The sequence below is a fragment of the Takifugu flavidus genome, chromosome 2 (assembly GCF_003711565.1).
Source record: "Takifugu flavidus isolate HTHZ2018 chromosome 2, ASM371156v2, whole genome shotgun sequence".
Classification (NCBI taxonomy): Eukaryota; Metazoa; Chordata; class Actinopteri; order Tetraodontiformes; family Tetraodontidae; genus Takifugu; species Takifugu flavidus.
The window spans coordinates 10,942,865-10,960,057 of record NC_079521.1 but is presented as its reverse complement, the minus strand read 5'-3'; the positions used below and the strand labels follow the sequence as shown (position 1 = coordinate 10,960,057).

The following is a 17,193-nucleotide window of genomic DNA, read 5'->3' as shown; positions in this document are numbered from 1 at the left end:
CTTACAATGCTTCATTACCTGTGGAGAGTGTGTGTCTCTGTGTGTGTGTGTGTTCTCATCACCAACATTGTTTCATTACATGCCTCTCCCCAAGCTTCGCTCACATTTCCACCTGTCTCATTACCCAGTGAGAGGCGGTATCCTTTCCAGTCATATTTACAACACAGACCTTTAGGCTCTCAGGGGGTCGCGCACGCACGCACGCACGCACGCACGCACACTAGAATTATTCTTGACATGAGTGAGCGTGAATAATTACTTAAACTTTATATAGATAAACTCAAAAGTTGATTCATCATCATCATCAATAAGCAGTTTTCCATCTGCTGATATCTGGATCACATCTACTAAAATTTGCTGGAATCGGCACTTTTTATTCCTTAGGATTCAGGTTTTTGTATTTTCCAATATGGGTCATTAGCGTTCTGGGTCTGGCCCTGCTCATCTGCTCCTCTGGTTCCGAACCTCACCTTCATTCCTGACCGTCTCCTGGCCAGCTCCGTCCTCCAGCTCGGCCACCTCTCGTGGTCGCCGAGCTTCTCCCGGGCTGGCTGGAGCTTTAATCCCTCTGTGTCACCGGTCTCATTTCTGGTGGCCATCCACTAAATCCCCCCCCAGGGAGACCTAAAGGAGGATTGTTGACCGGACAGCCCAACCGCTGGCTGCTCTCTGTGGGACGCCTCCTCTCGAACTTCTGAACCACTTCTAATGTTCCACCTTGCAGAGGAAATTCATTTCTTGATTCAAATTTGTTTGCACGGTCCGTTTCCCAAGTCGTGCCCTCCGACGGAGGCCAAATGAAATCCCAAATCACGTGGGGAAATCCATCACTCCCGCATCCCTGAAGTTTCTGGTCCCTGAATGCGGCAGGAGGAAATATTAGCCTGCTGATAAAATGAACAATCTGACAGCGAGGGGGGGTTCAGGCTGGATGCCTCCGCGCTGCTCTGCTCACATCCAGATGATTCAAAGTCAGTCAGCGCCAGCGTGCACGAACATGATGACAAGGCTGGAGGCTGCGGCCTGTCACATCAAATAAGAGTCTGTCAGCACATCACAGGAAGTCTATTGATCATCCAGCCCACTTTAAGGGTGTCGCAGCGTGGCTGACAAAGTGAATGAAAACAAACAAAATGGGGACAGGAGGGTTTGGGAGAATCTATAATTAGACCTAATTATTCCGGATTACGCAATCAGTGTGAAATATCTGCATGTGATTCTGATATAATTTACACCTAAAATCCAAATGAGGAGTTCAGAAACTTCAGAATGGCCACCCACTTTCTTTTTTTGATTTCTCCTTAAAGATGATTTTTAAAGGTCCTATTTATAAGGGAAACAAAAATGGTCTATTTTACCTGGAATGAAGAAGAAAATCAAATCAAACCTCAGATCCAGAATTATCCAATAAACGGACAATTCAAATAATACAATCTAGGCCGTTACAACTTCAGCTAAGACACATAGTGACTCTCCAAGCCCTCGTCAGACCTCTGTATTTTTAGTTTTAAAGGCTTTTCTGTGCTGTCATGGCTCTGCGCTCTTCAAATCAGTGATGTTAGCATTCAATGAGTTGTAGCAAAATGAATTTAGGGAGCAGATTGGACGTGAAGGTCATGGTCTAAGCTGACATTTGATGCTTTAATTGATTTGAATTCAAGTTGGAAGACATATCTGGCTGCACACATGGGCCTATTTTTAAAGCCTTCAAAATGATCCAGTCCTCAGTTTCTCTAAAGTCTTTGGATTCACTCAAAAGCTTCCCTCAAACCTGTTTTCAGAATTTAGGCATAATTAGAGCTGTGGTGTTTGAGCGGAGAGCCGACTTACCTGGAAACAGAAAGATTCAGATTTTGCATGTTTAGGAGTGGCAGATTTATACATTTTACACATCCTCTCATTTAACACTGTCTCGTCTCGTCTCCTCTCCTTCCTTCCTCCCCTTCCCTCCTCCCCTCTCCCTTTCTCCCTCTCCTCTCCTTCCTCTCAACTCCCCTCCTCTCCTCCCTTCTCCCTCCCCCTGTCCTCTCCCTCTCCTCTCCTCCTATATGAGCAGGTTTCTTCCTGATAAAAGGGAGTTTTTCCTTGCTAATTTTCCATGCTAATGGTCAGGATCACATCCCTGGCAGGGAGGTTGATGCAATGTTGACATTTATATGCTGGTTTAGGCTTCTCCATCAGCTCAATCAATAAGTCAACATTTTATGCTAAAGGCCTTCTCTTCAGCAATTAGAGTGAAGCGATACCCCCGTGACATTCTTCACCTGCTTTGACCGTTTTCAAAACACATAATGAGCTCATTACTATTTATAGTGTTGTTTTTTTAATCGATTTACTCAGTTTATTATTCTTTGCGCAAGTTTGATATTCAATAATAAATTGTGAATTTAAATGATTCCTTAACATTAGCAAAAAGCAGTAGAGGAGCCACACGTACACACACGTGCACACATGCTAGATTAGATAAACACTTAGCTGCTGTGCCTGACCGCGGGTCAATAACGGTGGTGTGGTTGGCCTTGTCACTGGCTCAGCTGCACTCTTTAATTACACACTTATCGAGCGGCCAGGATGTCGATAAGACGTTTAAGCCTCTTAATCCTCGTTGTATTAACATGGACAATATGCACATAGTTAATGTATTAATTCTCGGCCGCGGTGGAGGGCTTGTTTTTGATGCCCCCTGCATTTCAATCCAGCCACCAGCTGGGGTTTGCCCAGAACGTCGATAGAAGCAGGTCAAATTGATCAGTTTGAGTGGTGGCGGCGACGATGGCGGCTGAAGATACTTCCTGCTGAGCCCGTCCCACGCTGCCAGCTCCTCCCCGTGCTGCGCAGGACATGGAGAATAAAGGGCAGATTGAGGCTGATTGGAGGAGCCGTCTTCAGCTGCTTCCTGTTGTCTGTTCCAGCTGAGATGCTGCACGTATCCCCCTGCAAACACAGATGGGAGCTACTGCTGAGGGACTCACTCCTTCACCTCTGCGATGGCATCGAGGCGCCAGCCCATGAATGGTAAGCACCTTTGGGTGGAGCTGCCCACGATAGAGGGGAGAGGGTCCCAGGCTGGGCAGGAGGTGCAGGGCCAGAGCTCAACCCAAGTATGAGAGGGAGAGTGTGGCGTGTTATACAGCTGACTGACAGCTGGTTGATGGACTGAACCCTCCATAGTGCTGCTCAGCGGAGAGGGTTCCACCCTCAGTGGGGTCTCAATCCTCCACTGGAGATGAAGACATTGAAACTGATCTGTTTCATCCCGGTGAAAGTCGCACAGTTCCAGTAAAGGAGAATCACCTTGTGGACATGTCCACAGCATCCATATACACTGACAGGGATCACAGCCGGGAATAAGCAGCCAAATCCAGATTTGTGTCAGAGAGCCATGTCACAGGAGGTACGAGTATCCAAGGATCCATGGAATATCCATGGGGATTAATGCTGCTGAAGGTTTCCCTTTTTTCTAGGAATCCTCATGCGGGTCAAACATGTCTGGTTGAATCAGTCAAACGACCGAGCGCAAAGCTGAAGCCCTTCGTGTGTGCGGAGCGTTCGGAGCGGCACGGATCAGCTGCGACACCGGTATTAGCCCACGACAATTAGAGGGATTACTGACGGAGAGAGGGAGCCACTAACAACACAACAAGTGACGTCGGCCACGGACGCGCTGTCATCCCACCGGTTCACCATCATCAGGAAATAGGTGGAATTTCGCTGGATTCCAAAGACGCTCCTGAATGTTGTGGAGCTGCAGCGAAGCAGCTAATCGTCAGTTGTGCCGCTGCAGCTTCAAACGCGATGCCGTACCTGCTCCCGTTAGCAGCACAGCAGTGGGCCATTAAACCATCAAAAGGAGGCACTTATCTTTACTCCACCGCAGAACTGCATACATTTCCTGGGGGAAAAGGAAAAAAGAAAGGAAAAACAGCGGCGCCGATAGAAGCGGAACATTAAAGGGTTTTTTCCAGAATTATTTTCTTACAGTGGGATTAATTTCTGAGACTTTGACTTTAAATACAAACACAGTATTTGATAATCCGGAAAAAAGCTTCACCGTCAGATCACACGCCTCATGCTAACACGTACAATCAGGATCGATGAATCTGAGCTGTCACACAGGTGAACCAACTCACAGCTAAAGAGCAACCTCACGACACTGCGTCAAATGACCTTTGACCTTTTAAGTACATCTCAGTGGACTCCACTAATGTAAGAATAAAGAGACATGGAGACATGTCAGTAAAAAACACGCTGAAGCATCTGAATCTCAACAGCATCGTTTAGTCCCACGTTTTCACTTCCATCAGAATGGTTCTAGTTGCTGTCAAGTCTTCACGTGCACTGCAGCATAATGTCCTTCAGACTTCCACCAGGAAAAACTTAAAAGGTCAGAACTAATTAATTTAGCAATTATCATTAGCGTCTAGCAAGCTAGCTTACACGGGGGATCCTGAGCAATCGGAATTGCCAACCTGACTTTCAAAGGCAGAAAAAAACGCAGTTTCTCAGTCAGTACAGGAAACTTTGAGGAAATTGTTTGGCCCAATTGACCAACCAAGCTTTAGGCAAGATGAGCCATGGCAAATTTTATTTTTATTGAATTTTTTTTTTTCAATTGGAACCGACAAGAATAACAAAGTGATTCTCAACATTTTTAAACATGTACATAGTTGGTTTTTCTGTTCACGTCAGGAGAAGTTTCCATTTTCTTATTACAGACAAGTGTTAAAATTTGAAAAAAAGATTTAGTCTTAATGATTCACTTCTGTCAGCTCTTCCCTCCATCTGCGAGCAGATCATAAATGTGGCGACAGTCACACGTGCACACGTGTAACAGTCAAATCAATAAAAGACCCAATAAAACAATGAGGACACCAAACTATCATAGACACTAAAGGGGTTAAGGCAACAATAGAAAAATAAAGAAATAGTAAAAACAATAAAAATGTTCTTCTCTGTTACACAGACTTGCACATGGTCCTAGAAGAAGCTCTAGTGAAAATTATTCACATTGTTTGCTCTTTTTACAGAATCCTCCACTTTACACAGTATTTACAGCATAACAGAACCTACCTGACCAAAGAAAAGTCAGTCAACTACAATTAACATGAACACAATGCTAATTCAAAAAGGTCAAACGGTATCATGTCATCATGGGCAGCATGTAAAAACATTTACACACAGATAGTGTTTTACAGAAGTCCTCCAATCCCATATCAACTCAAACGTCTGAAGATTTGTGGGACTGAACAAACGTCCACTGCTGCGTTAAACGTGATGAGCACAGATACGGTTACATCACTCGACTTTTGTGTGCACTGTGTCAGATTTACAGGGGGGGGGGTGAAGACGGGTGCAGAGACACACGGATGGACGAGGACGAGACAGGGACACCGGGACAGTCACTGAGCGTGGCGGGAAAAAGGGTTTTCTTTGAGGGAGCACGAGATGATTTGGGATTAAAATGAAAAAGGAATGTTGAAAGTTTTTACCCATTATTGAGGGTTTTTTACCAGCCTGGTCGGTCGGAGCAGCTCCTGTTGAAAATATTCCACTTGGAAAGATCCTCGATGAGACAAAGTGGCCGCGCACACCGAGTGCCTCTGTCTCTGAGTGTCAAATCTGCACCTCAACAGTCCGGACACGTCTCTTAAACTGATTCTACATCAGATTTAATGGCGCTGAAGTGTTCTGAGTGACAGGATTAGTCATTAAAAACACCAAAAACACCATTTCTGGACTGTTGCTTAAATAAAACATGGTGATGATTAGCAAAGAAGCAACTAAATATGAGTTTAGGGGAAAGAAAGTGGAGGCAAAGTAAGACTGAACCTTGATGACATGGTCCAAAAAGAGGAGAAAAAGACGATGGAAAGAGGGACAAGTGTCCGTCCTGCATCTCTAGTGAGTTTTAGTTTTGAATAGGTTTATCTGCCCTCATACTGACGCCTTCAGCGAGGGCAACAACGTGCCACCGCCGTTTATTCTGATGATGAACAGCAGAGGAGGAGAAACCAGAGACGGAGGAGTCAAAGATGGGGAGATTTTGCTGGAGTGAAGAGGATTAAATGGGATTAGAAAGGCGTGCGTTACAGGGAAGGTGCAGGTCAGACAGGTAAGGGGAGAGAGGGACGAGACGAGGGTGTTTATGTGAAAGGAGGAAGATGATTGAGGTTGCATGAAGAAATGAAAAGAAGCAGGATGAAAAGAGGGGAGAAGGAGGGCAAGTCAGTGGATGATGTCATCACAATAACATCCAAATGGACGTAGGTGTCTTCAACCCTAAACAGATTTCAGATTTAAAAATTGAACCCTGCACGCTGCCCTCCAGCCATATGTGGACTCGTCTCCTCCCGGGGGAGCTGCCACAATATTGTTCCGTGATGTAAAAAAAAAAAAAAAGAGAAAATGCTGAAATGAAAGGAAACAAATGCTGCCTTCAGGGAACGTACTCGCCTCAAACTGAATTATACAGCTTTTATTAAACACGAAAGGACTCTGAAGTCAGATTTCTGTGTCCTGATATCTGAAAAATGAAAGCTACAGATGTGGACATGCGGGGCGATGAAGGTGACATGACGGGGACGAGCTGAGGCTGCGAGGTGTGGAGGACAGCAGCTCGGCGGCAAATGAGCAGGACGCGCAGAAGGAAGATCATGGAAACTCCTGCGTTAATAAGACTGGAGATGTGAGAACGAGTCTGACATGCAGGGACCTGCTGGCATATAAAGATCCAGGCTAGCATGACGCAGCGTTAATTAACTGCCGCTCCTTTACGCTCCGTGCTACACCTGATCCTGACAAGGTCATTTTAGAATATGTTCAATTTTTCCTCTCTACTCAAAGCTAAAATCACACGATTGACAGCTGAACAGATGGGTCAGGGGAGAAAACCTGATGTCATGGATGCACAGACGCTTGTCGGGAACACAAGAAATAAAAATCAAGGCTGTAAATAAGCTTTAGAACTTTATAAAAGAAACCAAGTTCAGCCTGGAATAATCAATAATAATAATCAATTCCACATTCAGATATACTATTGTACAGTTTGAGCAGGGACTTGCGTCATTTTTACATAATAAATCGTGAAGGTTAAGAATGAATCATGATGAACCAGAACAAAAAAACAAAACAAACATGCTATGCTAAAAATGCCGCTAATGTCGCCCGACAAACCAGCTGAAAGTGCTGGTGTGTGAATTAACTGCATACAGACACATGGAGAACAGCCAGTGTGTGTGTGGGAGAGAGGGGGGGGGGGGGGTGGGGGGGGGGGGCAGGGTCCTCTTTCAAACTGAGCATGAAAAGATCACGTTATGGTGACCTCCAACTTTACAAACAAACATGGAGTCCATATTTAGGCCACGCAGACCGCCGGAGCGCCTCAGAGTCTCAACTGGGAAACCTTTGCCCCGATCAACTGGTTTGGCTGGACGAAATGGATCAGACACGGTGATAGAAACGACACATTTACATTTACAGAACACTAATGTGATTCCAGCCACACCACACACACACACACACACACACAAACACGTAGGCACGCACACGTAGGCACACACCTGCGCGCGCTAGCTGTTTGCTTCCGAAGAAAAGAACAGCCTTGAAAGTCCAGTCTGTGCAGTGTGTGTGTGTGTGTGTGTGTGTGTGTGTGTGTGTGTGTGGATTTACGCTGTGCGTTAGTTTGTTTAATCATCCTGTCAGACTGAAGAGGAGGGGCGTGGCAGTCCCATAGCGAAGAGAAGAGGAGGAATGAAAGGAGGAGGAGCGGGAGTAGGAGGACGGCTTTAGTTGTTCTGAAGGCAGTCGAGATCCACTGAACAGCAAACATTCCCGTTCTGAGCCGCAGGAAGAGAGAGCAAAGAAAAATCGTGATAATTGTGCATAATAGCGCAGCTAGCGTCCAGCTGGATAAAAAGTTAAAAATATGTGTGATTTCATTAAGGTATTAAAACAGGTCAGTTCACACAATTTGCAATCATATAACCACTGCAGTCTATCTGTTAAACTTCTGGTGTGGCTGTTACGCTCAGAACTGAGTTATCAGTAAACTGATAACACTATAATGTCACTTTTATCACCCGAAAAGCATCAAATCTCAGTATTATTGAAACAGAAGCTAGCAATGCTAACATTAGCCACCTCAATTTACACATGTAAATGCCCCAAACACACAAACCAGGTCAAAGAAAGTGAAGATGAACAGATTTGTTGAGTCAGATCTGTTTTGAAGCAAACAAAGAAGAAAGCGTCTTTCTTCCCCCTACCTTACACTTGCAGGTGGTACAAGGTGAGTTAGGCATATGCCAGGTGTCTCCGCTGAGACGCATGACGCCTGCGGGGTCCTGGCACGTCTGTCGGATGTCATATGACAGGTTGTCAGCCAGGCAGGGGTCTGCGACGCAGCGCGGGCAACACTCGCCCTCCACCACCGCGGTGTACTCACACACCAGCACGGGGCAGACCAGGGACCAGCAGTCGACCTCCCCCTCCTGCAGAGACGCACGCAGGTGAAAAGGAAGCGAGAGAATAGATGTGAGAATCGCAGACTCAGCTCACCTGCCAGTTTCTCATTAATGGGGGGGAGGGGGGGGGTGGTAATTGCCCCAACCACAAACACACCCACGCAGGCAGATCATTTTTTATGCTGCGACTCAAACTATTTCTGACATTTCTGGCATTAGCAGGTAGCTGTTTTTGCTACATCGCTCAACTCATCAATGGAATTATGGCTGAAAGTCATTTGTAAGTCAGCTCTGACAACAGTTTTAGCCTCATCGCTACTTAGCAGCTCACGTGTTACAACCACGGATATTCCGATGGTTCTGTTTGGGCTCGAGTGAGCGGGGAGAGTTCTGTGTACTGACCAGGCAGCGGCACTGCTGGCAGCCGTACAGCCAGGACGCTCCGCTGGGGTAGAGGGTGCGTCCGCTCTGGTCCAGGCACTGACTGCTGGGTCTGTTGTCGCAGCTGGGGCAGCAGAAGAGATCCTGGTCTGGGTCCCCACAATCGCAGGGTCTTCGCCTGCAGTACGTGTGGCCGTCCTACACAGCAGAGGTCACAGAGGTCACTGTTGTGTAAACTGGGTGGGCCACAGGCCTTCTGCAGCTGTCTGTGGAGTATCGAGTCCCATAGAGGCACTACTGGGCTTTTCTAGCACTGAGTTCAAGAACTGTACGAGAAAGCTGAGGTGTGTTTGTGTGTCACCAATCTCCACTTTCTAAAAGCAATTTGAGCCTCACAAATGAAGCAAATATGGCTTTTGAGTGCAGAAGAAATAGCTGGATCCAAATCAGCTGCTGTGATCTCTCCCAACTGCATTTGAGGAAAACGTGTCCTCCCTGGAGCCCAGACTGTCTGGCCCAGTGGGAGCAGAGTAATGGAGATGTGGAAATGGTACTTTAAATGTATGGAAACCGCTGTGTGGAACCTACACTTTAACCAGTGTGTGTTGTCCTGCTACACAAATCACAACCAGCGTTAAAAGTGGGAATTTTGAACGCAGGCATCTAAAAACACACGTTCGTCGTGTAAAACTGGGCTCTGAAACCCAGAAGAGCTCAGCAGCGACGCTCCCTTTCGCTTTCCTTCCTATAGCCTCTGACTTTCAGAACTAAATCTCGATTCCCCTCAAACTTGTAACACACAAAATGACGTCAACTAACGGCTCTTCTGTAGCTCTTGAGGACGCATCTCTAATAATCTAAATAGCTTCCTCTGTGAGTAAAATCAGCTTTTTAACCTCCAGAAGAATCATTATCACCCTCGCGGTGGCCACAGGTGGGTCATTCGCCAACACAGCCGCAATCTGTATCATAAGTCACGGATCTAATGAAGGTCCGGGTGGGACGGTGGCGGGTTTGCCCTCTGCGGCGGAGCAAAGGTCATGAGCGGAGCTCAGTAATGTTCGGTTGTTTTGGCGTGTCTTCCTGTGTCCTCTTTCAACAGGACAAAAAGAACGTGCGCACAGATAACGAAGCGTTGCAGCCAGAAACCCGACAGTGAAGGCGCACCGACAGCTGCCACAGATACTACCGTCTATTACCGTGTAATAACTGTAGTGGAGCGGGAGAGCGTATCCACGCACGCCCTACCTTGCAGGAGCAGATAGCACAGCGGTCGAAGCTGGGTTTCCAGTCCTCTCCGTTGCGTCTGATGCCCCGCTCCTGCGGGCAGTCGCCGCTGCATCCTGGACCGGACGTGCACACGCAGTCGTAGCTTCCCGGGAGGTTGACGCACACGCTGTGGTTCCAGCAAGTGTGTGTGTGCAAGCTGCACTCGTCGACGTCTGGAAAGCAGAGTCACAGGAAACTGAAACGTGTCGGAAGAGGTATTTCTGGGCGTTTTTCGTGATCATTTGAGTTTCCATCTTTGTAAGGACCCTCAGCATCTCTCACCATTCCCTCACCATTCATGCATCTCCTGCTTCTTATTCTACACCCAAATGTGACCTTAAAACCCTAAAAGAGCCTTTCGTGGTTGCTACAATCACCCAAAATGTCTCACAAATGTCCTCACTTTGCTAGTGAAATATGCATCCTGCAATGTACCATGTAGAAACACACACAGCAATCATTTAAATTATGTTAGAAGTAATATTCTGGTGCTCATCAGCATATTTATTTATGCCGAATACATTAAGTGACATTTAGAACTGGAGTGTTGGACAGAGAAGGCAGCTCACCCTGAGGAAATATTTACCTTTCCTGGCAAGGAGCCCTGCAAGTACCAGCCGAGACATTTGTAATCATTTGCGTTGCGCAGAAATTACTATTTTAGCCCTCCAGTCCATTTAATCATCCCTCCAAATAAATAGACACACGCACACACACACACACACACACACACACACACACACACACATCATGCTTCTTATGTCTGACACCAAAGTAAACCAGCTAAACAAACACAACTGACCCCTGGTCACATAAAGCAACTGGCGACCCCGACGTCCCAGTTTGACCATCGGAGGACTGACTTGTCAGCTTTTACCCACTTTTCTTCTGCACAAACTGAAAGAGGGGAGCTGACAGACAGCATTTCCATCTGGTTTTCTTTATCAGCCCGGCGCAGGAAACGGGGTGACAAAAGTCTGCCCCTGCTTTTATCAAGCCGTGACATTTAACACTCTTTATTTCCTCATAACGAGAGGAAAAAGACCAGAGTCCCTCCGACAGGCGCGCTGCTCTCTCCTGCCAGCACCTGCTGCCTGCAGACATCGATCACACCCACGCGCCGCTGACAGCACGCCACCGCTTTCTGAACAAAGGAGAAAACCAGCATTTATTTTTTTACTTGTAAGAAATGTATGTGTGCATGGTAAGGAGGCAGCAACAGCAGCAGTGCACTGGTTTACTTATGGATGAGGCTGATTTGAAAGAGATTTTTCAGCTTTTCTTTGCTAGCAACACCTCTCAAAGAAGTACATCAGTGATATAAGAAGTAACTTATATCAAATCTGAGATTAACCAGGACTAATAAGTCATTAGGTGGATTCTTTTCTAACTGCTAACACTGAAACCAAACGCTCCACCATAGTTTGCGTCCTCAGATGCAGAAGGCTGATGTTGCCTGTTTCCCTCTGCAGCTGTAACAACATCCTGCTAATGCAGTAATTGGGAGCATCACCCAGTTTTCCAGATACACACACAAAAGCAAACAAGTCAGATGAGAATTTAGCCTGCCGGTGACAGCATATTTGCATATGCTAAATGAAATCCGCATCAGCCAGCGAGGCGTACTGTACCTCTGCCGGTGAAGATTTAATACTCTTCATGCTACATTTGCCTCATTCAGCCGTGAGCTGTTGCCCGGTGATGAGGTGTGGGGGTACAAGGAGATGCTGAAAGACAGTCTTACAACTTACAACACAAAAGCCCTTTAAAGAAATTAGCTGAGCACATAGGAAAGCACTGCTAATAACAGCACATGCGCGTTAATCCAGGCGTGTGCACACACATGCACCCGCACACACGCACGCAACCTAATAAAGCAAAACAAATACATCCCTCTGACAAATGCTGGCAATTAGGAGCCATCATAAAGTTGGGTATCTGACTATTTAAATTTAGATGGCTGGTCTCCAGGCAGCACATATGGAGAGGTCCTGTAAATGGCAGAGCCAGAGAAAATGATTACGTGCACGGCCCCGTGCCGCACTTTATGGCGTTTTCCCTTATCTTTATGCAGAGCGTGTTTATTAAAGCCACCTGCCTGTCCATAAAGCCTCCGCCGTGCACGTTCTGGGCTGCAGCTCTGTCATAAAACAAAAGCGCTGCTGCGTGGAGACGCTCCGCTCCTCCGCAGCACGATAAGAGGTAATAGAACCTAATGAAAAGTTACGACAGAAACATCCATTTTGACGACTGAAACGTAATGCTTCCTGACACACTGTAATAGTGTCGTGTGATTTAGTGTCTGCGGCGTCGTAATATGTAAAACTATTACGCACGCACGCTCCCAATAGAGAGCACTGTAAAATATAGCAATCGCTCTAAATTTCAAAAGATTTGTCAAAAGCAGCAGCTTCCTACGGGCTGGACGGAGCATTTATAGCCTGTATCTTGATGTGCTGAACAGGGAAAGACTCGACGGCAGCCGACAGGACGGCGTGATGCTCAACGCTGCGACAAAGCGCTCATTTTTAGAGAAACAAGAAAACCTGTTGTGGTTTAAACGTTCCAGTGTTTGCATCTCTGAATTAGTGCACGGACGCGGAGCTCTGCGTCTGTGCGTCGCAAAGTTGCGCTCAACTCTATTGAAGCTATTCTGAAACAACCTCAAAGAGGTTACAAATTAAATTATTTACACAATTAAAGGACTGCACAGAGAAAAGAGCGTGTTTTCCCATTAGTCTCTTCTGTTTGGCTAATTATTGCTTTTATGGTTGTCACTCTGTTGGCGAACACGCTGCCTGAAGTTTCTTTCCTGATTAGTGCGCTTCTGTTCTTTGCTTTGGGCCTTTTCACTCATTTAGAAATCGCAGTTCCGATTTGCCTCCCCTGTTTGGGAGATATTCCAGAGAAGGAAGACGCGATTAAACTGTCACTGGTCCCAATTTCTGCACCTGAATCTCTCTGTCTCCCCCTCCAGCAGCTTAATTAATTAGATTTTTTCCAAGAAGGTGTGATGCCATCTCTATTTCTTCCTGTTTTCTGCGGTGGGTTGGTTAATCTACATGATTATTTTTGCATATGTCTCTCCAGCTTTGGAGGCTGACAGCACAACAGACACATTGTTCCCGTAGGAATTTATTCAACATCTTGATTAAAAAGTGTTTGATTTGATGAAATGATTCTTCACATGTAATCTCGTGCTTGCCAGCATTCCACCAGGACATTAGAAACACAGAGTGGTGGTGGGGGGGGGGGAGGGGGGGGGGGGGGGGGGGGGGTAAACACACAGCAACAGGTCAGTCTTATTGGCTCATGACTCAAAGACTGGGTGGCACATGACACATAATATCTGAGACGTGTGTTTAAATAATTATTTTGTCAGAGCTGAGAACAGAAGCATTCCCCAGAAATATTTTTTTTTCTGTTTTACGTCACTTTATCAAAGAAAACGAGTCCTCTGAAGTGCTCACGAGTAATTACATGTAAGCTGACCACAGCAAGAACTTATTTCCGTTGCTGGTTTCACAGCAGTTAGAGACCCCGCAGCCATCGTGAAACCTAAACAATAACACCAAGGCTTTTCTTTTTTGGGCAGTTATCTCAAGGTAATAGTGGAACAAACTGAACGACGGCGAAGAAACTAAACAATAAAGGAAGCACGCTGCTCTTTTATGGTGCGAAACTGCACCGATGTTTGCAGCAACCTGTGTAAGAAATGTGTCTGTTACAAAAGCAGCAATTTTCTTTTGTATTCACTAAAGTAAAGTTCTACAGCTAAAGGGCAGATTTCAAAGGAAGGCAGATGATTGGATTAGATATCTACAGTATGTTGAGTTTGGCTGTGTACATAATTGATATTGTTATTTTATAGAAATACTGCATTCGAGTGGAGAATGTATCTGGAAGGAATCCATAAATGCGACCTTTACCATCGAGAAACGATCCTTTAAATTAAAGGTATCATTGCTACAGTTCACAGCCTTCCACAAAATGTGACAAACTGCTCACTGTTGGTGTAAATATTCTACAAATGTCACAGTGGAATGAGAAATATTGCATTTTTGCAGGCAGATCCTGGGTTGTGAAAGCTGCTCTGGCTCTTGTTACAACATAAAATGTCTTTTTTGCGACACTCAAACTTTCTATTCACCCATTTTAATGACTATTTCCACTGAATCACTTATTTTTTTGACTGTTTATGAACAGGAGAGGCTTAAAGAAGATGCCATTCAGCTCACGCAGCAAAAGAGCAAACGGTGCTAGCAGCTCAATGTGTCCTCACCAATACAGGAGCTTCCATCCAGCAGGTAGGAGCCATTGTCATGGAAACCACTTCTGCACTCGCAGTGGTACCAGCCGGGCAGGTTGACACAGCGGGAGTGGTTGTGGCACTGGATCAGGCCCTCCGCACACTCATCGATATCTGAGGACATATAGGCAGGTATCAGAACACAAACCTCACACCTTTCATTGCAGCTTTATTTCTGTTCGTCCCCATTTTGGACACGTGTCCAATCAGATTCAAGTGTCCCGAAGTCTCTTCGCTCGCCAGAGAGCAGGAGTCAAGCGCTCTGCCTGAAGCCTCCCCTATACCCACTATAGGGCACTCTGTAGTGGATGCACCGTTTTGTAGACATTTTCCAATGTTAAGCCAGGATCACTGTATTCTCTGCAGTCAATGCATCCCATAATGCATTGTGAAAAGTAGTGGACAACCATTAACCAAGCAAAATATCCTATTAGCATTTGTGGATGTATGCAAGAAGCTGGCTGTCATGCTAATTATTAATAATGAAATGGAATATTAATGACATAATAGTACATCAACAAACGACCGCAAAGTGATTCATAAATATTCAAATTATCCAGCGCTGATTTCGTATTTATTGCGCAACACAATGACACAGAATACAGCTTCGCAGCTGAGTATCCGTAAAGCAGAATTTCAGCTCATCACTGAGTTCAGTCGGGCCGGCTCGCTAAGTAGAGGGTAGTGAAGAGGGAGCCAGTGTGTGATTATAGACACAGCCAAAGTCTCGAACTTGTTAGTCTGCAGAATCAGTTCTTCGCTAGGCCTCTCTATATTTTCCCCTCCTCGTACCTTCTGCTCTTTCTGCTTAGCTCACTTTGTCTCTGGCATGCAGTATGCATAGGCACGCCTGGCCCAGAGCCGCGAGGTCGTCACTCTTTCTCGAGAGAGTAAATCTCTCTCATCCATTATGTATGGCCCGAGCTCGGCTTCTCATCTGCAGCTTCCCCACTTCTGGATGTAAAAATCCAATAGCTGCACATACCCTTGTGGTTAAGGCGTGACCTTCAGTCACATCTACACTCACACAAATGCAAACTGTATCAGAAGAAACGTAAAGCTAGCAACGTACTGTCATCTGTTTGCTATCTCATTATCAAAGAGGAGGAAATCCACCTCTGCCGCTCCGCAAATACCTGTATTTCTTTGAACTCTAATGGAATCAAAGGGAGGCGCGTTGTTAGTTTTTCCACTTTCTAGAGAATGAGCGCAAACTTCCATAAATCCGTACAGAGAGCATCATGTTCAATGATCGACTGGAAGAAGATTGTTCCAAATGTAAACCTCCTAAAACCTTCCTCCTGTAACCTCTGACCCGTCTGAACGGCTCCTAACGTGTCTGTAAGGTGAAAATATGAATGACAATGGTCAGGGTGAAAAGCAGCCGGTCCCTGGTGAGACATGATCCCAACAGAAGACAACCTGAGCTGATGGAGAACATGTAAAGATTATGTTTGTTCAGCCACGGCAGAAATACCACCATGGATTGATCGTCTTGACCCCATATTCTACACAATGATCTCGGATATTCCAGGAATGGCTGGATGGATTGGGATCTGCGGAGGTCAGCGCCTTGAGCCATCCCTGACCTATGTTCGTGGTGGGTCAGATGAACCCACTTGTGCTGACCCGATCATCCGCCGGGCATTTCCATGAAGGTGTTTAGCTATTGAGAGTAATCTTTAGGTGACAAGAGCACAAAGCACCGAAAATCACCCACTCACATTTCACTTGCTGCAGACATTTACGGGTCTCTGGGTGAGCCGTTTAGCCAGGTGCCTCGTGGTTCTGCTGTAGGTAATAAGACGTGACAACCGCTGGGAGGGCTGCCGTCTGTCAGCCTCTCAGGTCAGAGATCCCATTGGAGCAGCACCATGAGATTCAATCACTGAGATCCCAGCGGATCATGGCCAGATTAAAGATGACTGCTGGCTGGCTGGCTGAGAGAGGTTGACCTCTTCACAAAAGAGCAGAAGATCTACGCATCAGGATGGAGATGCGGCATCTCAAAAGGCTGTTTGAACCGAACACGATGCAAATCACAATAGGCAGCTTCCTAAAAACAAAACGATTCGATCGGTAAATTATTGCTGCTGCACCATGCAGACAAGCCTGAAGTGAGTATAAAGTAGATTTAACCTACAGAATATATCCACCCACTGTTTAAGCTCGTTCTCCCAACAGGAAAAGGCAGGTTTGACGCACAATCACCTCACAACGATTCAGTCGATATCAGATCATTATTCATTTATTCATATTGATTCTTTGCTAACGTGCTGGACATCAAATACACGTAGCAACGTGTCGAGGCTGCACTTTCTGTCCCTTCAAACTCCTGCTTTGCATCGGCAGATAGGCGGCTTCTCCATAACAGGAAGAGAGGCAAAAAAGCCACCTTTGAACATCTAGAGCGTCGAAACAACCGCTGACACTCCTTCCACCCCTCCTAATAACAATTATCTAGCTCCGCTCTCCAACACGTCTGTCCGTAATTTATGAAAAGTGACTCATCCTCCGAGGTGTTCCAGGGCTACAGAATGTGGCCACTGTAATTGTGCAAATCTTCTTTCATCCTCTGAGGCAAAAAAGGTGCATTTCATTGTCTGCAATTATGACTTTTTCCTTCTTCAACTGCTTCAGCCTTTTCTCTTTCTTCTGTGTGTGTGTGTGTGTGTGTGTGTGCGTGCGTGTGTGTTACTCTTGGATACCAGTGTAGAACAGAAGTAGACTGTGTGAGTCTTTTGACCTTTTTTGTGCATGTGTTCAAAGCCA

General features: G+C 45.9%; 1 protein-coding gene across 2 annotated transcripts in view; it reads right to left on the bottom strand.

The window, feature by feature from the left end:
- Positions 1 to 4,568: 4,568 nt before the first annotated feature.
- LOC130517456 (protein kinase C-binding protein NELL1-like) overlaps positions 4,569 to 17,193 on the bottom strand; it is a 128,971-nt gene continuing 116,346 nt past the window's right edge. For both annotated transcript variants that reach the window (XM_057019354.1, XM_057019361.1), the window contains 5 exons: positions 14,395 to 14,535; positions 10,092 to 10,285; positions 8,865 to 9,041; positions 8,265 to 8,489; positions 4,569 to 7,835 (listed from right to left, as the gene is read on the bottom strand). In XM_057019354.1, coding sequence (XP_056875334.1) covers positions 7,785 to 7,835; positions 8,265 to 8,489; positions 8,865 to 9,041; positions 10,092 to 10,285; positions 14,395 to 14,535 — 788 coding nt within the window. In that variant the 3' untranslated portion in view covers positions 4,569 to 7,784. The remainder of the gene's footprint in view (positions 7,836 to 8,264; positions 8,490 to 8,864; positions 9,042 to 10,091; positions 10,286 to 14,394; positions 14,536 to 17,193) is intronic.